Source organism: Molothrus aeneus, chromosome 21 (genome assembly GCF_037042795.1).
Source record: "Molothrus aeneus isolate 106 chromosome 21, BPBGC_Maene_1.0, whole genome shotgun sequence".
Taxonomy (NCBI): domain Eukaryota; kingdom Metazoa; phylum Chordata; class Aves; order Passeriformes; family Icteridae; genus Molothrus; species Molothrus aeneus.
Window position 1 is genome coordinate 6,131,435 of NC_089666.1, and position 26,653 is coordinate 6,158,087.

A 26,653-nucleotide genomic window follows, 5' to 3' on the forward strand; every position below is an offset into this window, starting at 1 on the left:
GGTCTGCTCTCGCCCTGTCCCCCTGGAAGCTGCCAGATGCTCCAGGAGGAAATGAGCTTGGCTGCCAGGGCCGTGAGGCAATGCTCCCCCTGTGGCGGCAGCAGCGCCGTGACGCTCCGAGCTCTCCGTTCCTGCTAGGCTGCTCTGTGCTGTGGGAAGCTATTCCTGGCCAGGAGGGAGGCTGTTGAGGCAGGTGGCTGCTTCATGGATCACTGATTAAATAATTTCTGGACAAGAACTCCTGTGCTTGCTAATTAAGGTGAGAGTGGTTGGGCTTCCTGTCCATATCTCTCCTCCCCAGGTACATTTTTCTCCAAATGATGAAGGTATTGAATGAATTTCACATGGTGTTTTATGTAACATCTCCTGATGCTAAAAGCTTTAACACAGCAAGCTTTGTTTCTCCATTTTACAAAACATCTACAAATACAAACATAGCTCAGGGATAGGAAACAATTCCAGTTTCTAAAAATTTAAATACCAGAGCTCCCATTGGCCACTGTTCATTTTATTTACCTCATCATTGCCATCCTAAAGAATTCAGCAGGACATTTCTTTTCTAAAAATAATTAATGACATATGGAATTCAGTGTCTTTGGCTTTGATTGCTGCTGCAAACCTGCTGCTTCTTTGATGTGGGTTCTCAGTCCCAGGGATGTGTGTTTGGATTCTCAAAGATGTGCTCAGCACCTCTGGATTCTATCCTGACTGCAAAATTGTCACCAGGTTTGTATTCAAAGAACTGAGAGTATTTACAGTTCTTGCAGCATCTCAAATCCCATCAGATTACAACAGCAGTAACATGGTGACACATTCCAGTTCCTGAACCTCAGCTGCTGTGAGGCACCATTCCCTCTCTGAGGGGATGGAGACAGAGCTTGGATTTAGAACCTTAATCTTCCTTTAAAAATGGGGAAGCTTCAGAAAGGAGATTTGATGAGATTAAGGCATTTCTGACACACGACATAAGTATGTGGCTGTTTGAGGGTACAGATGATTTTAAAGCCCCGGTGCAGGGGGAGTGCTGGGAGCTCCTCAGCACTGAGCCAGTGCCACATTTCCCTCAGGGCTGGCAGTGAGCTGCCATTGGGAGCTCTATTAATAGAGCAGCTGCGTTACAAGTGACACAGAGGGAAGAGAACCCCCCACTCAGCAGTGCTGAGGGAGCAGGAGCTGCCTCAAGGCCTGGGAAGTTCTCCTGAGTGTTCTGTGCACACAGACATTCTTGGGCAGGTGTTCCCAAACCCAGCTCCTGGGAGCTCAAAGCCAACATTTCCTGTTCAGTTGAAGGCAAATTCTCTGCTCTGCTGCCTTTCAGAATTCCCAAACACTACATCCTGTAGTTCCCTGCATTTGGAACTAGTCCTGGCAATCTAAATTTGATTTGTCTTTTGTGCTTCTCTTTAATTGTGCCATTTTCATAGAACTTTCTGAAGGATTCCAGGACGTTTTCCCCAAGGTACAGCATCTAATTTAGAGTCCATCCCTGTGTCCATACAGTTATAAGTATTTTCTTCCCCCTCTGGATTATTATGAAATAGATTAATTTCTTCTGCTATTCAGATGTCCTGTGACAAAGTAAAAGCTGATGCTCCACTCCTCCCTTGCACTTAACCTCAGTTCAATGTGTAAAGAACTTCCCAACATCTTTAAACATCGCCCTTATTGCAAAATAACAGCGAGATTTTGGATCACCATGGTGACTGAGTGGGTGTTATTTTTATTCTTTAACAATACATTAAAGAGTTGCAGGCAATTCCATGAGTAGTAGTAGAACATGAGCACTGTGGAGACCCAAGAAGAGGAAGCAGCTCACTCTGGTGCTCTGAGATATAAATAGAGCAGCAGAGCTAAAAATGCTCCAGGTTTGTATTGTCTTGGCTTGAAGCTCTGGAATGGAGCTCATGACAGCAAGATGCCTCACCTACAGAAAACCTGCATATTCCTTAGCAATTCTAAGGCTGGGTGGGGACCAGGCACTGCTGGGCTCCAGGTTTGTTCATTTTATATCTCTGCTTTGGGATACAAAGGGTTCTGCCTCAGGCTGATCATGAACCTCAGTGGCCGGAGGGAGCCACTGCCTGGGCTGGGTTGGTGGCGTGCTGGGGCTGCAGCAAAGATGCGCAGGCTTTAGATTCTGATTAGAGAGTAAGCTTTTAATTTTTCAGAATTTTAAATGACTGGGTGGCATTTAAAAAAAAAAAAGGATAAATGGATGCTGACCTCTGTGATTGCCCTTAAAATCCTGTGTGTGTCCAAAATCCTGTCTTTAAAAACAAAAAAAAATCCAATATAACTGTACAAGGTCAATCATTCTGACTTCACTGCCTTGCAACCCATGCCCTCCTGCTCAGAGCCTTGCCTGGGACTGCCAGGCTGAGGGAAATCTGGGAAAAATCCAGAATATTCTTGACCTGACTGCATCTTCTTTCCCCTGGTCAGGAAGTGGGACTTCACTGGTCACTAATTTTTGATTGGCATATTCTTCCACCATTCTTTTTCCATTTTCTCTAAGAGAAAAGCAGATTTTTATTGAGAATTCCCTTCAGTGAAGAACTGGAGTTGATACTTAACCAGGTGAATCCTCCAACCTGAGGACAATTAAATGAAGACTAAAAGCTGTGAATAATAAAACTTTCAGACCTTAAGTAACAGGATTCAGTTTGTTTTTCTTTCTGTTCATACATAATCCATCCAAAGTTCATTATATCCCTTAGTGAGAAAATAGTCAGAACGTTTCAATGGCACTGACTGGATCTGTACTTTTGGGTTTTCAGGCAGTCCCTTCCTGAAGATGCAGGGAGTTATTTCAATGCAGAGACAGGAATCCTGGAGGCCCCAGTGACAATCCTGATCGTGGACAAGGTCAGGGATTTTTGTGTTGTTGATTATCAGACTGACAATTTATGTAAATTATTTTAGTGAATTTTCACTTTATGATACCTAATTTTAGATTAGTTCTTTACTAATTGAGGCTCTGTGATAATAAAGATGCTTGAAGTGCTGATATAGATTTGATTTTTTTTCTTGTCTCATATTTGCAATATAGGAAGTTTGATCCTTTCTCCTCAGTGCTGATCTCATGTAACTGTCAAGGAACAGAGGAACTTTTTCTTGCACTTTTCCTTTTGGATGACATTTCATTTAAATCCTGTCCTTGCAACCCACAGATGGAGTTTTTATCCTGTTCTCTTGCATTTGTTCCAGGCTAAAAAAATTAATTTTACTGTCCATGCCATTGTTACTACTTCTGATTTGGAAATCAGCCCAGCACAGATCAGCTTTGGGTACTGCACGATCTATGAAGCTGTGCAGGCAAATGTCACCCTAACAAACAGATCCATCTTGCCACAGGAGTTTGGATTTGTGGGACTGCCAGAGGTATGGACTTATCCCACACACACCCCCTCTGCTGTCAAAATAGATTTCAGTGTCATGGGAACGTGTTCAGTGTGAGTGTAAATAAATCATGACTGGTTCTTGCAGCCCCACGGGAATCCTGCTCTGGAGTTCTGTCCTGGAGTGTGTCAATCTCCCTCTGCATCTGCCCCTCAGTGCAAACCCCTGTTCCTCACCTTTTGCTATCAGAATTCCAGGGGTTTTACACCAAGAGATCTCCTAAAAGAACAGCTGGGACACTTTTACCCCTAAATAAAACTGGCTTGGGGCTGTGGCTGTGGAATGTGCCCACTTTGCACCAAATTCCCAAAGGCTTCCCTTTAAAGTGCTCCTTGGGAACCACCCTAAGCCACGCCTGGGCACTTTCTGAGTGGTTGGAAGTTGATGTGGAAGCACAAATTTCATCACAGGAGCTGCTGGGTTCATGTGGGCTGGGTCTCCTGAATAATTTTTTGGAGGAAATTTGTTCTTCCAGCTCCATAGAGCAGGGTGAGGTGATCACAGTGTGAAATGTTGGCATCAGAGCTGGAGGAACCTGGCAGTTAATTGGGCACTGTCCTGTTCTCAGCTGGCTTAGGGATTAAAATCAAGGAGTAGCTGAAAGAAATTGTTAACCTGAGCTTCATGAGAGCTTTACTACCCAGGATGTGTTTCCTGAGGAGCTTGAAGTGTGCTGGGGAGACTTTCTAGAATCATCTTCAGCTCAAGCACAAAGCACTGCCCAGCTGTGGGTGTGCAACTGCTCCTGTCCCTGCCTCAGACAGGAATCAGCTCTCGAAGGTGTGGGGCAACTGCTGGGATTTTTACCATATTTCATTCAGTTTTCTATGAAGAGTTAATAAACATTAGAGCAAGGTGATTTCCACAGATGGGAAGAAGCTGGGGAAGGGATTCTCCTGAAATCTGAGTTACTTTGAGATGAGAAATCTGCCCCTCAGACTCTGGGCACTGACTCAGACAAAAACTTCTCCCTGGAAGGTTTCTCTTTTCCTGACAGTTCCACATTTAATAACAATTTTTTTTTTAAATCTTGCCAGTAATGTCTTATTTAATTTATTAGTAAACTGATAATTTAATTAACAATTTCTTATCCTGCCATTTTGAAGTTTGTTGAAGTTCAACCCAATGATGGATTTGGAATTATTCTTCCCCTGGAAAGCCTGACACTGGACATAATCTTTAAAGCCACCAAGGCAAAGGAGTACAGCTTTGAGCTCACCTGCAGGACAGAGATCAACAGGTGTGTTCATGGATGGACAGCAGGGAAGCTAAAATCTGAATTTCACTGGGCTCCCACTGCTGACCCAGCTCAGAGACTGAATCCCTGCCTGCCCTGGGGAGGTGAGGCTGGGATGAGCACCTGGGGCAGGTGGGAATTCTGCAGTTGCAGAAGTTGCTCAGTGCCTGTTGGTTTCATCCTTTCATCCTTGCTTTTCACATCTGCCTTCACTGAGGTGACTTTTCCCACCCCTCTGAAGTTTATCCTTGTCCCACACCAAAGCTCCAGCCGCTCAACCTGCAGTGCTCTGCTGCTTTTTCAGCACAATTACTGAAGGGATTCTTTCTGGTAAAAATGCTCTATGCTTTAAGCCATTGCTTCTGCAATAATGATGGCATAAACTTTGATTTGACTGGATGTATTTCCAGAAGTTCACAGAGGAAGAATTCAAGCAGGGACTCTGGCCAATTGTGCATTAAAAATAGATAGTATTATTGTTCATCTTTAGGCAAAATTCCCATTGCAAGCTTGAAATTCTGCTTAAATAGGGACTACAGGATTAGCTCCCTATTTTCCGGGCTGATTAAGACACTATTTTATGCTGAGACAATTTATCATGTGTTTATTTTTAGACAATTCAAGCTGTCATGCAAAGCAGTTGGAGTCCACCCACCTCTTGAATTGTCTCATTCCTTGGTTCAGTTTGCTGCTACAGCCCTGAACTCGGTGTCTTCAGCCACTCTGGATGTGCTCAATTCCCACGTGGATGGGAACCCCCTGACCCACCCTGTGCCACGGATTGGCACTGGCAGCCCTGGCCCTGTTGGCCCCAGTTCCTTTGAATTCCACGTGCCCCAGGACTGTCCTGTGACCATCACACCTTCTGTGGGAACTGTGCTGCCTGGGCAGGTAAATTCACTTGAAGTGTTGGGTGTTCTGCCAAACCTTTGATCATCTGCATCCTTACAAAGGCTGTCACTTGTAAACACAGCTCAAAACATCAGTTGTTGTTAGAATAGCTGGAATATTTTGTATTGTTTAAAAGAATGTTTTAAATCAGGCAGGAGGGTTCAGCACCAAATCTGGCTAATGCCTTATGGGAGGGTGTGGTGGATTTCACAGGGGTCCCAGGACCAGAGAAGAGATGAGAATGTTCACTCCATGTTTCAGAAGGCTTGATTTATTATTTTATGATATATATATATATATATTATATTAAAACTATACTAAAAGAATAGAAGAAAAGATTTCATCAGAAAGCTAGCAAAGAATAGAATAAGAATGATAACAAAGATTTGTGACTGACCAGACAGTCCAAGAGAGCTGGACTGTGATTGGCCATTAATTAGAAACAACCACATGAGACCAATCCCAGATGCACCTGTTGCATTCCAGCAGCAGATAACCATTGGTTACATTTTGTTTCTGAGTCCTCTTGGCTTCTCAGGAGAAAAAATCCCAAGGAAAGGATTTTTCATAAAGTATGTCTGTGACAGGAGTGCTCTGTCCCCAGTGTTGTCACTGTGATTTATGTGGAGAATGTTTAAATATCAAAGTATTGCCCATGTAAACCCAGCCCACTGCAACATCCTGGACTTCCAAAAATGCTGCAAGTGCCCTTACCCTGAGGATGCTGTGACTCCCTCTGAGCAGAGGTGACCTGGGTGTGCTCCTGTGGGGCTCTGCAGGTGTCCCAGGTGCCTGGGCTGAGCTGTGCCCTGACCCCTTCTCAGAATCTCTGCTGCTCACAGGGACCCCAAGGTGTGCCACAAAGTCTCTTTTCCCAGCTCAACAGTCAAAGAAGGAGTCAGAGCTCTTCAGTTCTCAGTCTCAAGGTTGTTCATTGTTTCTCATCTATAAAATTCTTTCTCCTGCCCTGCCAAGGTCTGCTCAGCAGGTCAGACAGAGGCACTCTGGTGTTATCTTTTTATACTAAAAACTTTGTGTACAATATTTACAATTCCTTCCCAATACCCATCACCTGTGTCAGACACTGAGCTTCTGCTCTAAACCAATCCAAAAGTGCCACCATCACAGCAGAAGATGGAGGCCAAGAAGAAGAAGGAGAAAGGCTGGACATGACCAGATCCCTCCATCTTACCCCCTGAACCCCCATTCTAAAAACCCCAAAAATCTAATTTTCACCCTGTGATAAATCCACTATCATTCTACTTAAACTTTCATGGCTTGTAATTCTTCATATAAAGGTTGGTGATTGTGTTTTTTCCAAGGGCTAAATCAAAGCACAGGGGTCTGGGGCTCTGTGCCAGGGTCTCTGAGCCCCCTGGGCAGGGGCTGGAGCTCTCCAGGGCAGCCAGAGGGATGTCCTGGGTTCTGACATCTGCTGTGTGTGCTCTCACGTTCCCAGAAAAGCTCCATCCGAGTGTCCTTCAGGCCGGCGCTGTCGGAGCAGCGCGTCAGGGAGGAGGCAGCACGGAGGCTCAGCACAGCAGCTGTGCCAGAGGCAGCAGCACAAGTAAGGAATGCTAAGAACAGCACATGCTGCTGGTCTGCCACTTCCAGAGAGCTGTTTCTCTGGATGATATTTTTATCATAAAATTATTTGCATATTAATGAAGCCCAAGCTTGTGGTCCATGGGGGACCTGCCTATGAAGGATGAGAGTGTGACTGTGCACTCAGTGTGTGGCCTGTTCACTGAGCAATAATTTAATTTTGTGCTCACAATTATTCCTAGAGGGTTTTATTGCCAACTGAAATACTCTTAAAAAAAAAAAAGAAAAGAAAAAGCTTCTAAACTTCCTGAAGATTTACAGCATCCATGTACTTTATATGCAACCCCTAGGTCAGGTAATTTATGTGAGCACCTGTGGTTGTCTTGGATTGGGAGATAAACAGGTAAAATTCCCATGAGATACTCATCTGCTCCAAGAGGAGACCTCTTATTCTAAGAGGGAGTAAAATATCTCCATTGCAACCTAATTTTTAAATTTTACACTATAGGAAATTTGTCTGTAATAGCTACTGTGTCTGTGGGCTGTCACCATCATCCTGCTATCCCCTGTCCCCTGCTCTGTGTCACCTCCTTGCCCTGTGTCTTTGCTCATTCCTGTCTTGGTCAGATCCCCAGTGATCCCCCTCAGTCTCCAGTGGGCAAAAAGAAGAAAGATTCAAAGAAAGAGCAAAATAAATCGAGCGTTTCCATCTCCAGAGGAAGGACTGGAAGCAGGAAAAGCCTGGCTTCTGTACATGGCCCTGAAGAGCCAAAACCAGAAGAGTTAAAGCCTGAGTAAGTCAACAGAAGCATCTTGTACTACACAGACAGCATTCTCTTTAGAAGTAGTTTAATAAATCTACTAAAGCTGTAGGTAGACAAGAAAGCAAACTGGAGAGGGAACAGCTTCAGCTGTGTTGCAGAGGCTGTTTCCAAAATTAGTGCTGCTTGTGAGCCACACAGCTGTAGCCTCTCATGTGAGGCAAAGAATCCCTTTATGCATCAGAAGGATTGAAGACTTCAAAGAATCTGTCAGGGAGCAGGAGCTGGGGCCGTGCAGGGGGGGCTGAGCCAACACTCAGGGGTTTATGGAAAGGGCAGCAGCAAAGCTCAGCTGGGGGACCAACAGGAACTCCTCAAAGAAACCTCTTGTGAGCACAGCTACAGAACCAGCTGATGGCCCAAACCCATGGCAGAGAGGAATTTCTGGTTTTAATCTCAGGGCTTACACAGTCCAGCACATTAGTCATGGTCAGCATCAGTGCTGGCAGGGAAATGCTGCTGGAAATGTGCATTTGAAGCAGTCCCTGTGCAGTGTGAGCACCTCAGGGAGAGTCAGCATCAACAGCAGTGCTGCCTGCAGCTTGGGACACTCACATGCAAAATCTGATACTTGAGGGCCCTTGTAGAGCAGGTAATTCAGCTTCTCAGACCACACTTCTGCCCAGGCTCAGGAATCTGGAAGTATTTAGAAGTAAATACACACTGAAGCAACAGGCATTTGGCTGTGCTGGATGTTTTGACATCTTTACTAAAATCCCATGTTCATTGCAATCCATTAATTATAATTTTTTAACACTTTCAGCAGAGATTGTAAAAAAATTCCCTATTTTAGGAGTATTGCCTACAGACTGCATTAGAGGAATATGATCCTGTGTGTTTACATGTCACTGAAATGATGTAGAACTACTGGAAGACACTGAAATACTTGAAGTATTCAACCAAAGGAAATTGTATTGAGGTTTTTGCAATCTTTGGTGTAACATTTGTCATCTGGCTTCTTCATTTTTATTCTCTTTTGGCAACAAAAGCCAACCACGTTGTAGGGTGGTCCATTACTGACAGTCATTTAATTTCACTGTTACATTCCATTTTGAATGTGTGACTAAGAAACAATAATCACAAACAGCTCAGCAGATATTTATTTGATGTTTTTTTGCTCTCTCACTCACTGAGATAATTCCTATTCCTGGATTCTCTAGTTCTGATGCTTACAGGGCAGCCCAGGCTTCCCTGACCAGGCGTTTCAGAGGGAGTTTCAACAAATACATCATCCCATGCTCTGTTGCAAGTGGCCATGCCAGTGGAGAGGAGGGCTCTGGGAGCTTAACCTGCAGGTGGGTGCAGCTGCATAACCCAGAGATGTGAGGGAGAAATGGTGGGCTTGCTGATTTATTCATTTGGGGGAGAAATTTGTTTTCTGCTCTTAATTACTTCATAGCTCAGTGGTAGAAACTCATGCTCCCAGCCCACCAGTTGGATAAGAATCAAACACATGAATATCAAAGCAGCTGAAGAAATAATTGTGTGAACACTTTGAGGCAGCTGTAGCTCATGTCTGCTCAGGCACAGTCGGTCACCCAGCCCCGTGCTGTGCTGTCACAGCCTGGGACAGGAGCAGGTCCCTGGCAGTGGTTGGTGTGTCTGTGCTGCCAGAGCTCTGCCCTTTCATTGCCAGCTCTGCCCTTTCATTGCCAGCTCTGCCCTTTCATTGCCCAGCTGCCTTTGCTCTCTCTGCAGCCCTCACAACACCTTGTACCTGGAGCTGCACTGCCCTGCTGTGGCCCCTCCTGTTCTGATCATGTCTGACTCTGGGATCAACGTGGCCAATTTTGGGGACGTTTCTGTAGGTATGGAGTTTGAATTCTGGTTTGGAGTTGTTTCTCTCTGACAGTGAGTTCTTCCCAGCAGTTTTGCATTTTCAAAAGTCAGGATAGAAATTAGCCCTTAGTGGTATTTAGGTGGAAAATAAGGAGTCTTTGGCCAGTTGAGGCCCATGGAAGAGCAGATCTGATCCCCAAACAAGGACCTGGAAGCTCCAGAAGTGACTGGCCCAATCTGAAAGCATTTTGGTGAGCTTTGAGTGGTGCCTTAGCCATAGGCCTGGGATGAGTCTGGCTCAGACAGGAGCACGAGTAAGGGGGAGGAATGGGAGGGATGAGCATCCTCACTTTGGGAAGTGTTTTCATTCCTTGCAGGCCACAGAATGATGAAGAGAATTACAATAGAAAACATCTCCCCAGGGAAGCTGGAGGTATCCTTGTCTGGAGCACATGAGCTCAGCCTTCAGGAGGAACTGCTGGACACTAAAGCACCAGCTCATCTTCTCTCTTGAGTTATTGATCTCTCAAAAGCTTTTAGATGTTTAGTTCAGACCAAAGACATATAAACAATATGTAGAATATATTCTCCTATCTTTTTTCTCAATCTTTATAAATGTTTTTCCTTGAGTTGCACTGTCCTAGCTGGGATTCTCAGTTCTGAATCCCAATGGCCCCTTCCTGTTGGTCAGAGCAGTTGGAACCCTTGAGCCAGGTGAAAATAAACCCCTCATCATCTCTTTTTGTCCAAGTGAGGATAAATGGGTGAGTAAAAGATACAAGGGCAGTGGAGAGGAGAGACAAAGTTCCCTACCCCACATTTGGATCTTGTCTCAGTTCTGGGATGGTCCCTTGGGGGGTCAGCTGGAGGGGTGGGGGTCCCCTGAGCAGATGGACTAACCCAGGCACCCTCTGGGCAGTTCCTGGAGACTCTGGACATCCAGGTGGCACAGACCAACCTGAGCCTGCCCCTGTCTGGGCACGGGGTGGTGCCAAGCACTGAGTGCTCCGTGGGAGAGGTGCTGGACATGGGATACGTCATGGCCAGGGACACAGCGACTGCCACAGTGCAGGTAAGGCCTCTGAGCTGAGCTGCAGAGCACAGCAGGAGTTCCTGGGAGGAGGAACACAAGACAAACTGTCTCCTCCCAGCTTCTGTCCAAGTGTGTCAATGACCAAAGCCCAGGATTTCATGCAGAGGGGGGGTTGGTGTGGCACGTTATGGGCAGCACTGATTGTGCCTCTGGTGGCATTTGGGGACACAGAGCTGCACTAATGCAGCAAAATAAATTCAGCCACTTTGCAAACGATGGATCTTACAGGCCTGAGAGTCAATTTCCTTCATGCCAATGCTGTTGTGTGAATGAATGTCCCCAGATAAAGAACACTTCCAGCATGACCCTGCTGTTCTCTGTACAACTGGAGTCGCTTTCACCAACACGGGACAGAGACCGGCAGAAAATCCCCTCCTTTCTCACATCCTCTCTGCAGAGAACTGAGATTGTTGGTAAATTCCTTTAATTCTTTCCTCTTTTTCCTCTGCTAAAGACTCAGGAGGTGTAAAGCAGCGTCACTGTGTCCTCTTAGATGCACACAACTGTCAGACCTGGGGCATCACAGCCCTGAAATTAAAGACTTCATTTTGCTCCCCAGTAGGAGCTGTAGTAATTCTTTCAATATGGGGAGCTGTAAATTTATGCAGCCTGAGCAAATACCCACAAGTAAGGAGATCTTAGTGTTTAAATCTAAATAAACCCACACAGTAATTGTACATTAAAGATTACATTTAAAGATGTCCAGATCTGTAAAAACACGTCAGAATATAGGAAGGGTTGGTGATGCTGCTTCAGTTCCTCTGGAGATTAATGCATCAAACTGATGGGTGGATGGATTTTTCTGGTGTTCCTAACACCCTGTTTTGCTGCAAAGCCATGTATCAGCTCTTATTTATTTGCTGTTCCAACAAAAATTAAATGGGTTTAAAATTTATGAAGAAGTAAAATGGAGCTGTCCTCCTTTCTTATCTGTATCCTCATTTTTATTTACCAGGAACACAGAACTATAATGGCTTCAGTGTGTTCAGGGTCTCTCCAACAGAAGGAAAAATTGAGGCTGGGATGAGCCAGGATTTTGTGGTCACCTTCAGTCCTGATCATGAAAGTCTCTACTACTCCGACCGTCTCAAGGTTCTGCTCTTTGGCAAGGTGAGACAATCAGGATTATGAAAACAGTCTAAATATTGCATGAACTGATGTAGGGAGGAAAGGGCACGTTTGGGGCCCTCTGACATTTTTCAGGATTAGATATTCAGTTAGTAATCGATAAAAACAGTGATGTGGGGTCCATCCCTGTCACTGCCACCCCACGGCACCGTCGGGAGGGGACAGGAGCTGAGCGCAGCTCCAAGGGGCTCCTGCAGGGAGCATTGAGTGGCCGAGCAGAGGGGAGAGGGGGGCTCCACCTGCCCGGCAGGGCCCGGCAGGAGCAGCAGCACCGGGGAGCGGCTCCTGCAGCCGCTCGGTGCCAGCTTCCATCTGCGGCGCTGCCCGGGATGCTCCGGCCGGAGGCGCAGGTGGCCGCGCCGCGGGCAGCGCTGGGCCCCTGCCAGGACGCCAAAAGTTGGTGCAGAGTGACCACTAAAGCCCAGCAGCAGCACTGCAGACGGGCTGGGCTGAGCGAGAGCTGCTGCTGCCCTTGCAAACTGTGGGGCTGCAGTTGGGAATGCACGGGGCATAAACTGAGGGTGAACGGACACTTGAGCCAGTTTGGCGACAGAAAGGTTTTGCCTCTTTTAGTGGTTTGTGTATAAATGGTTTGTGCAGTGCCCTCCTGAGGCACATTTCCCTGGCTGTTTAAAACAGAAATGCCCAGGGCAGGTGCAGAATTCCTGCGTTAGAGCCCAGGATCACTGGGATCGTTCAGGTGGGAGGTGATGCCGCCACCATTTCCTGGTGCTGCTGTTGTTCAGGTGACCTGAGCTGTCACCTGCAGCCGGGATTTGCTGTCTCACCCAGCACACAGCCCACGAGATCCAGCTGAAGGGGGCAGCCCGGGATCACCTCATGTTTGTGGAGGGGGGAGTGCCCCTGGATGTGCCCGTGGAGTCCTTGGCTGTGACCTCACCTGTGGCGCCACAGGAAGCCCTGGAAAAAGGTAAAGTGCCACCACTGTTTACTATGGAATAGGGAGGGACCAGACATGGGAATGTTCCTCTTCCTTTAAGAAAAAAGGAAATTTAAGGCAATTTTTTTCCAGAATCAGAAAAAAAAAGCATTATTTTACATATATTCATAATACACAAAAATACTACGAAAGTTTCTCTTAAGGAAAGTTTTTCTCTTCGTTTGGATGCAGTTTTGTCTTAATGATGATCTTCTACCTCTGCAGCTTCTTTGAAAAAATGATTATAATGTAATACTACTATGAAGAATTAAGATGCATTTGCTTTCTGCCATTTCTCTGAGGTGTATTAAATGTTTAAGAAATTATTTCATATATAATCACATACCCTGGATCCTCCTGTTTGTCCTGTTATGAAACTTCTGGGGGTTTGAAGTTACTCTTCCTTAATTTCATGGGACAGGATGCAAACAGCTCCTGACTCCGGAGCTGTAAATAAGTCCAGGCACACACACGTAAGTAGGAATAAAATACACAGAGGTGTGTGCCATGGGCTAGAAAACCAGCCTGGAACTTGATAAACAAGTAATAATTGCACTTTGCAATTGCAAATTATCCAAACCCTCCTTTTCTGTGAAAGGATCTCTTTGTCTGTGCCAGCTCCTGAGGTACCACATCACTTTGTTTTGAGCCATCCTGCTGCAGTTTCTGTTGGTTCCAAAAGGCCAAAGGCTCAGTTTGACTGCCTCAGAGTTGACCTGGTTGCTGTTTGTTTAGGGCCACAAGAAGCTGTGAGGTCCCTTCTCCTGCTCCTGGAGTTTGTGGAGGGCTCAGCAGAGCCAGCCAGGGCAGAGATCACCGTGGGGGCCATTCAAAGTCCTCAGCTGGCAGCCAAGAAGGTGAGGGTGATAAAACCTGCAGGTTTGTGCCAGGTGCTGTGTGGGATCCTGGCAGTGTGCAAAGGACTGCTCGTTCCTTCTGTCCAAAATTCACAAATTCATAAAAAGGGCTGCTCGTTCCTTCTGTCCAAAATTCACAAATTCATAAATTAAAAAAGCAGCTTTCAGAGTTTCTAATGAATTTGATATTATAAAAGCACAGTGTTTGAAAAGCTTATTTTTCAGGGGCTAATATAAGGAATTAGCATTATCATACTAAGTCAGCAACAAACTTAATTTAGCAGTTTTCTTCCTCAATTCTGTGGAATGTGGAACTCTGAGCCCAGAACTGAATTACAGGTCTGTTATTTCAATGGAGTATTTGGTGACAGGGTGACACAGGGACTGTCACAGTGGGTAGCTGGATTTCAAGGGGCAGTTGGGGCAGGGCAGCCCCTGCAGCCCGGCTGTGACAGCGCCGTGTCCGTGCCAGGCCGTGGAGTTCAGCCTGGACAGCGGCCCCGAGCTGCCCCGGGCAGGCTTCGAGCTGGACGGGGCCAAGGGAGCCCTGGAGCGCGGGCAGCTCAAGCGCATCGGCGTCTCGTGGGTGCCACCTGCCGACCTGCAGGTGAGCCTGCGACACCGCTGTGACACAGCGCTGCTGCTGGGGGGGTGACACAGGGAGGGGGTGACACAGGGAGGGGGGTGACACAGGGAGGGGGGTGACACAGGGAGGGGGTGACACAGGGAGGGGGTGACACAGGGATGGGGTGACACAGGGAGGGGGTGACACAGGGAGGGGGGTCACACAGGGATGGGGTGACGGAGGGGGTGACACAGGGAGGGGGGTGACACAGGGAGGGGGTGACACAGGGAGGGGGGTCACACAGGGATGGGGTGACGGAGGGGGTGACACAGGGAGGGGGTCACACAGGGAGGGGGTGACACAGAGAGGGGGTGACACAGGGAGGGGGGTGACAGAGGGAGGGGGTGACAGAGGGAGGGGGTGACACAGGGAGGGGGTGACACCGGGCTCCTGGAGGGGTGTGACACAAAGCTCCTGGCAGGTGTCACACAGGGTTCCTGGTGGGATGTCACACCAGGCTCCTGGCAGGTGTCACACACAGGGCTCCTATTGGGGTGTGACCCAAAGCTCCTGGTAGGTGTCACCCAGGGCTCCTGGAGGGTGTCACACAAAGCTCCTGGCAGGTGTCACACAAAGCTCCTGTTGGGGTGTGACCCAAAGCTCCTGGTGGGTGTCACCCAGGGCTGCTGGTGGGTGCCCCATTTCCCTTCTACTGCCTTGTATCTGCCACTTCTGCCTTGTAGAGGTTGGATGTGATGTCCCAACAGCTCCACGGGGCTGTGGTTGCCCTTCCTGATTCACCTCCTGGGGCATTCATGGGGACTGGAGGCACTGACTCCCCGTGTGTGGGATGGCACAATGAGTAGCAGGTTCCAAAATGAAAAGATTTCTGCCATCACAGCAGAAAGAGGCAGCAGAGTTCCTGGCAGGGTGAATCCAGCCTGCATCGTGCCCCCTGGTAACCCCTGCTCTTGCTCAACCCTGAGCACTCACTGGGGGCTGACAGGATCCATTTCCTTCCAGCCCTCCCCGGGCGCTCTGGGGCGGCTGCTGTGCCAGCTGCCATGGCTGTGACGTGGGGACAGTCTCTGTGGGGACACGATGCTGAGTCACTGTCATACCTCACTGGCTGCAGCAGGAGCATCACTTGGGGACAGAGGAGCCAGCACAGTGGCTGTCACCTGTCACCTGTAGCTATAACTGGTACCTGAACACCAAGATGTGAAACAGAGTTCAGAAGGTGATCCACTCGTGTCTCCTGTGTCCAGAAGACCAGGTTGGTTTCTGTGTGGTTCTCTCTGCAGACCAGTGACCCCCCTCTGGTGTCAGCCCTCCTGACTGTGAAAGGTGACATCACAGAATGCTACAGAGTCCTGCTCATGGCCAGAGTTGTGTCTGCAGCTGCTCCCACTGCCTGAGGGATCAGGCCAAAGGGAAAGAAGATGGAGGTTCCATTGCTGGGAGATCTCTGGTGGGACATGGGAGGATTTTGAGATTGTTGCAAATAAGTGAGGGCAGCAGGGATGTGGGAAGGAAGGGCCATGTAACATTTCTGCTCTGTTTCACCCAAAGTTCTCTGTAAACTCTGGTGCCAGTGGCTTCACTTTCCAGCTGACTCTGTGACAATAATTTTGTGTTAGAGGAAAGAATTCCTGAGGGCCCCAAGCAGCTACACCTGCTGTTAATCCCAAGTCTCCCAAAGCCATTCCACCAGGAGGAATATCTGGTTTACATCCACATCAGTGAGTTTCTATCTTTATCCAATTTCAGATGCTTTTTGTAGGATTTGGAAAAGCCTTGACTTTTTCTAAGACCAGAATAAAGTTTCTTATTCAAGCCTCCTCCAAATCATTTGGGGAGTCACTTTAACAATGTACAATCAATGTACAATCAAATGGGGGGAACATTCCTGTGCTGTTCCCTGGATATGGGCAGACACTTGCCAGAGATCCTGGCTGTCCAGGAACTTTGTATTTCTATATTTGCCTTCTGCTGAATTCTAGGTGAGAGCAGAATCCTGCTGTTCTGGGGAAGCCAGAGTGCCCTGCAGGTGGAACTTCTGTCAGGAAACAGCAGCTGGTTCAGGAAGCAGAGCTGGGGAATGCAGGGAGCAGGAAGGCAGCAGCCATTAGGCACAGGATAATCCTGTGCATCTCTTATCACACTCTTTCCTGAGTCACAGGCAGTCTGTGGCAAAGTTCCCTCCCCAGCACTCCGAGGGCGTTGCTGCCCTTTGGCCCCTGGCTGCCAAATCCCTGACTCAGATGATGCAATCAGAAAATAGAAACCTTATTTGTAAATACCCCTGTGGTAACGAGGAACAAGCAGGGGAGCAATTGTCACAAGAACATTTAAACCAGGCTCCCCCTTTGACAGAGGAGGTTTGTGGGAGTGAAGAGGGGGTTCCTTGTTTTTCCAGCCAGTGTTTGATCCATTGAGATGTGTTCTCTTTTAATAATGGCTCGAGTGCCTGTGGAGTCACTTAACTCTTCAGTCTAAAGACTGCAGATGCTGAAGCAGCCCCAGTGTCCTGGGCTGGGCAGCAGCTGGGGGTGGCAGTGCCAGCCAGGGACAGCTCTGCCTTCCTTGCAGGCCCTGGGTGCTGCTGCTGGCACAGCTGGGCCTGGGGCTGGGCACAATGGGCTTTGTGTGCTGGCTCCCCTGCAGCCCCAAAAGGGTGAGTAAATCTCACTACAGCCACTAAAAGCACTGCTCACAGCTCTGCCCACTCCACAGTCGCCTCATGGCAGGGCACTGGTCAGTGAGCAAGGAAGGGCTCAGCCTGTGGGAGTGGAGGAGCTGCTTCAGGCACTGCATTTGTGGGCATCCATTGTGTGAGGATCCTTCAGATTTCACTCCTGGAAACCAAAAAGTGATGGCTGAAACAAATGAGTCTCCAGACTCTGGTTATGATAACCATCCAGAGTGCTGGAAATAAGTGTTACCTTATCTACCAGGAAACAACACCCCTGTCTTAGGAATCTTCCACTTCACAGAGGTCAGGTACTGAGAAACAGCATCCAGAGGACGAAAAGAAGTAAAAAATTAAAGAATGATGTAAAGACAGTGGCACTGGTGCCCTCACAGGGTTAGGCTGGGTAAGGAGCAGCCACCACCGACCAGCTGAAGGCACCACTGGCACCCAGGGGTGAGCAGGGGTGTCACCCACTGTACCTGCATCCCTGGGACTGGAGAGCTTGGATCAATATTTTCACAGGATTGAAGTGAACATAAGTTCTGGGTTTCTCTGGTCAAAGTCTCCACGTTTAAAATTCAGGATGTGTTTGTTGTCTCGGGGGAGGCTTGGACCAGGATAACAGGAACAGGTGGTTATTTCTGGAGGACTGAAAATAAAGTAAATCTCCCTGTAAGCTCCAGCTGACATTCTGTAAAGCACTTATGGAAATCTGAGAAGGTTTTAGTCCCTTTCATAAGAGAAAAGCCTGGTGTTTTAGCTTGTCCTCGAAAATGATCATTCTTGGGGCACAATGGCTGCTCAGGATTGGGTTTCCCTCTCTTGGGTTGCTTTGTTCTTTGGGGACACAGAGTGTGCAGTGCCAGCTCTCACCTGGGGCAGCACTCAGGCAATGAGACACAGAATGATGTGGAAGGGAAAACAAATTGTCTGATGTGGAAAGCAGAGCCCTTGGGAACGTGTGCCGGCTGTGCTGCCTCACCTGGGACACCACTACAGTTTCAAAAGCAAAAGCAGTTCCTGTGTCTGCAGAATGTAACCCTGGATGTTTCACTGCCATTCCATTGACAGCTACCACAGTAAGAATCGTCATGATGCAAACCTGCAATGGTCAGAGATGCACACCTTCAGCTTACTGAAAATGTGGGAATTCTGTGAGGATGCTCCTCCTGCCCACACAATTCTCATGTACAATGTGTGTTATGTGTAACAGCTTCTTGATATTTTTCCAATGAACAGAAAATTGACTGGGACAGCTGAAGATGGAAACAATTCCCTGGTAACTCAGACACATGGAGCTGATCCAGGAGTAGTGAGTGGGTCTGTAGGGAACTCCCTGAGCACGCAGAGAGTGCTGGTGTGTTCTCCTGGCATGGATCAGTGCCACCTCCCAGTGCCCAGCAGAAGCTCAGCACAGCTCCTGCAAGTTCAGCTCTTGGAAAGGCACCAACCCTGTTCAGTCCTGTGCTTCCAGAGTGGGTTATCCACACTGGGCATTAAAACTGCCAGGGGACTCTAGACATGGATCCTGGTGTTTCTGTTCCCCTATCACAAGACTCCAATAGGAATGGAGCTGTTGTTGTGAGGACAAATGGAAAATGTAACCTCAGAAGTATTTCTGCATTATCTGGAAGTTGACTTTTTCTGCTCTTCTAACTGCACTTGTGACCATTCTGCTTTCAAACTGAGTTTTGCAACTGTGACCATTCTTGGGTCCCTGGATACAAACTCGTGCTTTCAGATTTGGATCTAAAAGCGAACATGAACTTCATGGCACTGATGCAGTTCTGGTTTAATGAGCAATTCACACCCCCACGTATGATCTTAATAATCCTTCAGGGCAAACCCAGCTCATTTGTAAAGCAGAGTGAGAGAGCAAGCACTGGTGTCACACACATTTATTAATTCATGTCCTGCTTCTCCAGAAGTGACTTCAGCTATTTCTTCACACGTATGAGCGCAGGTTTCCCTAAATGAGCAATGGCCCCATGACCCTGAGCAGTGCTGGAGGAAAACGCTGCAGTCACTTTGTCACATGCCATTGCTGAGCCTGGAACCACCGGCCTTCAGTTCTAGGAATCCAAAGTAGGGAACATCACCTGGTGCTTCCCAGGCATTGTGTCCATTGGGCTCCCCATGGATTGTGCTGGGCTGGCCCTGACAGGACCCCAGGTGCCACCAAAGCCACTCCATTGCTGCCCTCCTCAGCTGGACAGGGAGGAGAACTCAACAAAGGCTCATGGGTGGAGATAAGGAATTTCTACATTTGAAACATGGGACACAGTTAAATAGCCTGGAGCACAGCAATCCTGAAGGGCCGTCAGTACCTTTTCAGTCGTGTTTCATCTGCTTTAACAAGGCTGGTTTTAGAAGGGGAAATTATCTGCTCTTCTAAACATTTGTTTCTGACTCATATATTTCATACCAGGTTTCTCATTCTTTTATTTCTCCTTCAAGTCCCTCTGACGCAGCAGAGGCTCAGGGTGTGTCCAGGGGCCGCACACCTGATGGGTTCTGGTCTGGTGAGAGCATCTGGTGCAGCCCTGAAGCGCTCCGGGGAAAGCTCTGCAAGCGGAGCTCTGTCCCCTGTACCCCCTCCCTGCCATCCCGGGCTGGGCAGGGACAGGGACCGGGACCGGGGCAGGAATAGGGGCAGAGACATGGACAGGGGCAGAGGTAGGGATAGGGGGGGACAGGGGCAGGAATAGGGGTAGGGACATGGACAGGGGCAGAGGTAGGGATAGGGGGGGACAGGGGCAGGAATAGGGGCAGGGACATGGACAGGGGCAGAGGTAGGGGCAGGGCCAGGGGCACTCCGGGGTATCCGGGCCGCTCTGCCCCGCCCGGCCCCGGCCCCGACCCCTCCCGCGGGCGGGGGGGTGCTGCCCGGGGCTGCCCGGGGCTGCCCAGCCCTGCCCGCCCGGCTCTGCCCCCCGGGCTGATGCCGGTTTATTTATTGCGCTGCCCAGCACGGGCCGGCCCCAGGGCTCGGTGTCCCCTTTCAGCGCCGGCCGCGTGTCCTTGAAGCGGCTCCCGGGGCTCACGGACGCTCGCCCGCCTCGGGAGCCTCCGGCACAGGCAGCAGGGACGGGCCCTTCTCCTCCGGCACAGGCAGCAGGGACGGACCCTTCTCCTCCGGCACAGGCAGCAGGGACGGGCCCTTCTCCTCCGGCACAGGCAGCAGGGACGGGCCCTTCTCCTCCGGCACAGGCAGCAGGGACGGACCCTTCTCCTCCGGCACCTGCTGCTCCACCGCGGGCTCTGCCTTCCCCGGGCATCGCTCTGCTCTGGGAACAAGCGTGACAGCTCTGCCCGGTGAGTAACCGCTGCCTGTTCCCGAACCTTTCCCACCGTGACCAAGTGACATTCCCACACCAGAACGGTGACTTGCTCGTGGCCATCCCTTACAGCTTCTTTTTTGATCTCTAAGACAGTCAGCGACTTTTAAATTTACTTGGCTGCCCTTGCTCTGTGGACTGAGGTGAACGGTTCTCTCCCAAGACGACTCCCAGGTGTCACTGGTTTGCAGTTTGCAGAGGCTGTGCTGTGGTCAGAGCCACCGTTCTGTCACAGGAAATCCATTGCAGGAGGTTCAGCACACACAACCCTGCTGAAATGGCACAGGAGCTGTTCTCCTCCTTTGTGCTGCACCAGAGCTGAAAAAAGCAATTTCTGGCTGCACTGCAGCTATGGAAAAAGTAACTTTAAAATATCTGGGGGACACAGGCACTTGTCCAGACCAGCGTTTCAGACAGGCCCCTGGTATGAGGCACCTCATCTCAGTTACCTTTAAATAACACTGATTTGGCTTTTTGGGAATCCTGCACAAGTCATTCTCTCTCCCAAGCAAGAGTAAAGCACCACTCAAGAAAAAGATTTATTGATTCAGAAGCAACTTTTACAGTGGGATTGTTTGCATGTCCTCATCTGGAGTAATGGTACAACCACGAAGAACAATCTAAGGTGGTTTTGCTCCATACTCTCACTGAATGCTTTCCCTTTTCCACCCCAGGGAAGTGCATTCCCTGTCATACATGCACTGTTTAAATCAGTGAATCATCTGCCTTCCTTCACAGATGCCCTCAGAACATGTCTGATTGGACAAGTCTGTGGTATGTCTGGTAAGTTGGCTTTTAATCTTCCTAACCCAGAACCATTTGGAGGTTTTTACGAGCAGCACTTGGAGCAGGGCAGTGCAAAGGCTTCTCCCAGGCAGGATCAGGGAAGGGTTTCTCTGTTTCCAGAGGAGTGGACTGGATGAGGCCAGGGGAGATTGGGTGTCAGGTGGGGACCAGCATTCACTGAGGGCTGTGTCATCTTTCCCTTCTGAGTGCTCTGAACTCCAGGGTTTGTTTGTTCTTCCTAAACAGCCAGAGCCTTGCTGGCCATTGGCTCTTCCCACAGGGCAGCCTCAGCAGGGATTTGCTGGGCCCTGGCCCTGCCCCATCCAGGGCTCACTCCCTTCTATGGGACAGGGACAAGGGACAGGGACTGTCCCCTCTGCTGGGCACAGAGCTGAGCACAGCCTGCTGGGAGGGGCAAACTGGGACCAGAGGGGGGGTTCCCAACAGGATTCATCTCCTTCCTCGCACCTGCTGTAGGTGCCCTGACGTTGTTTCCATGGTTGGCATTCTGTCCATGCATTGGCTTTGAGCACACAGAGGGAGTTGATTACTTCACCTCCTTCAGCCTGAAGCAGTTTTGGTTGATACACAGAGCTGTTTAAAAAGACACAGTTACCAAAAATAGATTGAGAAGGCTTCTAAAAGCCTCCAGGAAAAGAGGGAGTTGGATTGAGAATCTGAGAGGTGGGAAGGTGGAGTTTTAGTGGAGAGGAGAACCTGAAACACAGGTATATCAGTCTAATTACATTGTAAATTGTTAAATGATAAACTTCCTTAAGCAATAGCTAGAGATAGAATTGTGTTTTCAAGGCATAAATATAATTTAATATGATTTCCATGCTGGTTTATAAAGAGAGGCCCTAGACTTGTGAAAGTTTGTGTTTGTACTTCCCTCCAAGTACAAACCCTCTCTTGCTGTGGAAAGCAGAGCCCTTCTCCCTGCACAGAAGTTGAAAATAACCCAAAATAGTGAAATGTTTCAGCACCTGTGAGCCAGAAGGGGCTGTACTGCTGGGCAGTAATTCTTCAACTCATGACTGAGTGTTTGTAATCCAACTTTCTAACCCAGGATCCAGCCCCATTCACAAGTAAAGCAAGGAGGCTTGGCCTGCTCTCTGACCATTTGGGGTGAAATGATATTGTGGTTCAGAAGCAGTAAAACACAAGCAGTGCAATGGAGCTGTTCCCCCTCCCTCTTTCAGGCTGATCTTGCTGCTGGTGTTCCTGCTCCTGCTCTGTGGGGTCTCAGTGAGCTGTGTCAAGTTCTGCTGCAGGAAGAAAAGGCTCCCAGTGGAGCCCTTCCCTCGGCACCCCTGTGACCTGACAGTGATTGGCATTGACAGTGACAGCACTGCCCACAGCACAGTGACCTGTGAGTATCCTGGCAGTCACCCTGAGCTCCTCACCCTGAGCTCCTCACCCTGAGCTCCTCACCCCATGCTCCTCAGCCCCTCACCCTGTGCTCCTCACCCTGTGCTCCTCAGCCTGTGCTCCTCACCCTGAGCTCCTCAGCCCCTCACCCTGAGCCCCTCACCCTGAGCTCCTCAGCCCGTGCTCCTCAGCTCCTCACCCCGTGCTCCTCACCCTGAGCTCCTCACCCCGAGCTCCTCAGCCTGTGCCTGGAGCTGTGTCCAGCCCTGCAGGAACAGCAATTCCCAGTGAGCTCCCAGAACAACTCCCAGCCCCACAGAGTGGGCACAAGAGGTGAAGGGGGGATCAGGGTGACACTGAAGACCAGGAGTGACCCTATGGACAGCTTCAGTATACAGTGCATTCATTCTGAATACACAAAAGTCTGTAATTTCCTGGTAAAAAGCAGAATTATCTCTTTATATATCAGTGTCCCATGCAGGTGTTTAATTTTTATTTTTAATTCTTTTTCTTCCCAGCATACAGCTCATGGCAGTACCCTCCAAGTGTCCAGATTCCCTTGGTATTTGTGGATATGGATAAGAACACTGTGTCCCCTCCAGCCTACAGCCTCTATGCCATGGACCTGCCACCTTCCTATGATGAAGCTGTTCAAATGGGAAAGCAAGTGGCATGGACAAACCAGAAACTTGATGACATCCCTGAACAGGTGACACCACGTGGGCTGAATCCCAGCCAGTCCCCACCTGACACAATCAGCAGAGATCCAGCAACACAGGCAAATTCAGAAGGTTCAGAAGATGCCACAAAAGAACAGCCACAGGTGTGACTCAGTTCAGATGGGAACTGAACTGAGAAAAGTAAGGGAAGGACTGTAAGAGGTAAAGAAGACATGAAGAGTTTGGGTTTCTAAGTAGGTTATGATGGAAAGATATTTCTTCTCATGCCCTTGTAATGATCTGTCAGAAGAAATGTTTTCTGTGACTGCTGTAATCCCCTGGTAAAGCTTCTTCAAGGATATGAAATGAGGTAAAAGGGCATCAGTTTAAAAATGCCTGTAAAAGTGGGACATGAATGCTTGTTCATCTTCTGATAAAAAAATTGTTCCTTGTGTCCAGCAATAAAAAAGGTTAGGAGAGTTTTGCCAGCTTGGGAATACCCACTCAGAACAGCAGAGACAGGAAGCTGCTGTACTAGAACAGAAGTTTCCCAAGCTGGAGTGGAAGGGGGAATCCCAGCAAGTGACACTGAACAGCCTCTGTGGTTTCTCTTCCTTTGAGAACACCAAGTGCCCAGGAAGCTGCTGAGGACAAAGTGCTGCCCATGTTCCTCCAGGAGCAGGAAGATGCCAGGACAGGAGAACATGGAGGGAAAAGCTTTGTGTTGGTTCACAGCTGCACAAAGGGAATGAGGCACATGAGACACAGACACTTCTGTGCTGCTGCTGGTCATGGGACCCCAAGGGATTGGTTTTGAGGTTCTATAAATCTTTCCATTTCTATTCTCAAGATGTGTTGCCTTGTGGGTGGTTCCCTTTGCTATTTAATTTTTCCACATTAATTCCAAAGAGACACCTGCACACATGGTTCAGTATTATTGATGTGTTTCAAATATTCATCAAATGTTTCAAAGGTACCTTTATATTTTGTTATCTGCTCAGATGTCAGAGTCTCAGGCAGCACAGGAAAGAGAAATCCCAGGTTCCTGGCAGCTTTTACCAGTTCAGCACATGGACAAGCTCAGGAATGAGCAGGTGACACAAAACATGCCTGTGCTGAGCCTTCCAGAGTAAGTCAGAGATACAAATCCCACAGGACAGGCTGGGCAAAAGTTCAAAGAAAATGCTCTTAGGGATGGTTCTTTGTGAAGTACTGATAGAGGGATAACTGCTGGGCATCATTTTAGAACTGGGAGCTTGGAGCTGATTACAGCAGTAGCAGCCCAGACAAAAATATGGGCTCCAGAGGCAGGGTTTTAATGCCAGCTTTTTCCCTTGCTCTGCCATATTCCAAATGGTCCAAATTTTGTCCACTCCTGAGCAGTGATTTTCTTTGAATCCACTTCAGCAAGTGCTAATCTGGCTGCTTTAGGAACATGAGCAATTGCCAGGGTGGCTCATTGCTCTGGGTAAGAGCAGCAAGCAAAGCCTGAGCACTCGCTGCTGTTACTGAATGTAGCATAAATTTAGGTGTCTGTCATTAACAGGCAGTAGAAGTGCTGGGCACAAAAGCCTGCACAGCTTTTACAAGACTGTTGTTCTCTGACAACCATTACTGCAAGCACGGCCCTGGAAATGAGCACTAATGATTTAAAGATGAGGATCTCTGCCAGCCACAGGCCCGAGATGCTGCTGCAGAGTCGTGTGTGAGCTGTCCATGAGTCTGGCTCCCCAGGGAAGGGTCAGTTCTATATTTAACTTGCTTGTAACTTACTATGAGGGCTGACTGGTGCAACAAATCTGCTTCTCTTGTGTCTCCTCTCTGTCATCCTTCATTATATTTCTGCTGTTTTATTCTTTCCTCTGCTTTCCTTATCTGTGTCAAGATGGAGGCTGGGCATAAGCCAGGGTAACTGTTTGGAAGTGTCTGCCTGGAAGGGCAACATATATCCAGCTCTGGATGTCTGCAAGCCATAAACGCAGCTGATGTGTTTCTATTTATTGAAACTTTTCCATCGGACTCAGAACGAAGCCTCTGCCCCTCCGAAGAAGGAATCAGTGCTGGAGGGAAATGGCTGAGCGCCGGGAATGCAAAACCGGGCGAGTGAGAGAACCGTGACTGACACAAGAGGGCAGTGCCTGCCTGCTCCTGTGCCTGCAGGGGAAGGGATCGGGGCTGGATGGAGCAGGGGAACCGCCAGGCTCCAAATCCCTGCCCTGCCCTGGTGCTCCTGTGCCTGCAGGGAAAGGGATCGGAGCTGGATGGAGCAGGGGAACCGCCAGGCTCCAAATCCCTGCCCTGCCCTGGTGCCACGGGACTGCCAGCTCCGCTCTGTTGGTCACAGGAGATGCAAAACCCCAGGAAAACCCCAAATGCCTGTGGGTTCCTAGGAATAAGGGCATAATCTGGTGGGAAAATCTTGTGTTTTGCCCAGGCTGTTGCCTTGTAATGTAGCTCATTAATTCAGAAATTGTTAACAGCAGCTATGCCCCAGTCAGCCCTCAGGAACACAGACTTCCCTCTGCACACAAAAGCAGCTCAGTTTGCTGGGTAACCTTCATAGGTAGGAAATTATTGAGGTCTTTCTTGAGACTGGCCTTCTCCATGCTGGAGTCCCCCTGCAATGGAAGGTTGGAGAGATCCCTCATCTCTGGCCACCATCTGTGATGATCTCTCACTACAGCTTCTGTTTCACAGAACAGGTAGAACTTCACATTTTTGAAAGCTACAATTCTCTATCACTTTGCTTGAAATTTGTCAGTGGATTCAGAAGTTATTGGTTGGGTGTGCAGAGTGGAAGGAGGGGAAGGAGGACATGGATTGGGAATTTGTGATTCCAAGGCTTCACTTCCAGAAGAAACCAATCCTAAAAAGAACACCTAAAAAGGGGGGAGGTTGGTCCCACAGCAGGGGAAAGGCTTGGCCTGATGCAGGATCTCAGAATTCTGATTTGTCACCATCACTGGATCTATTCAAGTCTGATTATATCCACACAAGCTTTGTGACATCTCTAAGGGAAAAGCCCCTCTCTGTAATTACCAAAGTGCATTTTTAATTGTGATTTCAGCTTGGCACTGTTCAGCATGCAATTTTTCTTCTCTCATTTGTTCAGAATGATCATTTTGTCAGTTGTTTTCTGCTGTTCTTTGCTGGCTGTGTGAAGGAGCCTGTGCTGGGGAGAGGGACTGCTGAGGCTGGAGCCTCCATCACTGCCCCTGCTCTCACAATGCACTCAGCACGAGCACTTGTGCTCAGAAAGAAAATGCAGCCATGGAAGTAAATTTTCTCAATAATTCATGGGCTTTATAGCCCAGAGCAAATTATACCTTGGCTCTGTCATGAAACTCAGGCTGCAAATCCCTTTATAGCCAAGCTCGTTAACAATATCAGTAAAGTGGTAGCTCTAGACTGGCTTTGATAATTGATGCATTAGAATCTTTGGAGAGTATTTAGTGGTAAACCTGCAGCATCCAGACTGAGCCATCAGTGGGGGCTGGATAGAGGAAAAACCATTTCTTTGTTTGCCCTGCAGTTGCCTTTGTCTGCCTC

The 26,653-nt window shown here is 48.6% G+C and overlaps 2 protein-coding genes across 3 annotated transcripts in view; both read left to right on the forward strand.

The window, feature by feature from the left end:
- CFAP74 (cilia and flagella associated protein 74) overlaps nt 1-16,091 on the forward strand; it is a 38,196-nt gene extending 22,105 nt beyond the window's left edge. The window contains exons 23-39 of one of the 2 annotated variants that reach the window (XM_066564203.1): nt 2,778-2,865; nt 3,208-3,381; nt 4,506-4,639; nt 5,251-5,527; nt 6,987-7,094; nt 7,700-7,866; nt 9,054-9,188; nt 9,592-9,701; nt 10,050-10,105; nt 10,317-10,436; nt 10,592-10,744; nt 11,049-11,178; nt 11,721-11,875; nt 12,686-12,824; nt 13,569-13,690; nt 14,163-14,297; nt 15,560-16,091. In XM_066564203.1, the coding sequence (XP_066420300.1) occupies nt 2,778-2,865; nt 3,208-3,381; nt 4,506-4,639; nt 5,251-5,527; nt 6,987-7,094; nt 7,700-7,866; nt 9,054-9,188; nt 9,592-9,701; nt 10,050-10,105; nt 10,317-10,436; nt 10,592-10,744; nt 11,049-11,178; nt 11,721-11,875; nt 12,686-12,824; nt 13,569-13,690; nt 14,163-14,297; nt 15,560-15,673 (2,317 nt within the window). In that variant the 3' untranslated portion in view covers nt 15,674-16,091. Of the gene's footprint in view, nt 1-2,777; nt 2,866-3,207; nt 3,382-4,505; nt 4,640-5,250; nt 5,528-6,986; nt 7,095-7,699; nt 7,867-9,053; nt 9,189-9,591; nt 9,702-10,049; nt 10,106-10,316; nt 10,437-10,591; nt 10,745-11,048; nt 11,179-11,720; nt 11,876-12,685; nt 12,825-13,568; nt 13,691-14,162; nt 14,298-15,278 lie in introns of both variants that reach the window. The other variant, XM_066564204.1, reaches the window with a different exon arrangement.
- Nucleotides 16,092-21,014: 4,923 nt separating this feature from the next.
- On the forward strand, nt 21,015-23,953 carry TMEM52 (transmembrane protein 52). The gene is made up of 3 exons (XM_066564048.1): nt 21,015-21,071; nt 22,277-22,446; nt 22,964-23,953. Exons 1-3 carry the CDS (start codon nt 21,040-21,042, stop codon nt 23,272-23,274), a joined length of 513 nt encoding a protein of 170 aa, XP_066420145.1. The 5' UTR covers nt 21,015-21,039; the 3' UTR covers nt 23,275-23,953.
- Nucleotides 23,954-26,653: the final 2,700 nt, after the last annotated feature.

What these genes read in the sequence shown, in the direction of transcription:
- TMEM52 (XM_066564048.1), top strand. Translation starts at nt 21,040, where the DNA reads ATGTCTGATTGGACAAGTCTGTGGTATGTCTG. An exon ending in ACAAGTCTGTGGTATGTCTG is followed by an intron (nt 21,072 to 22,276) that starts GTAAGTTGGCTT and finishes TCCCTCTTTCAG; the next exon opens with GCTGATCTTGCTGCTGGTGT. An exon ending in TGCCCACAGCACAGTGACCT is followed by an intron (nt 22,447 to 22,963) that starts GTGAGTATCCTG and finishes TTTTCTTCCCAG; the next exon opens with CATACAGCTCATGGCAGTAC.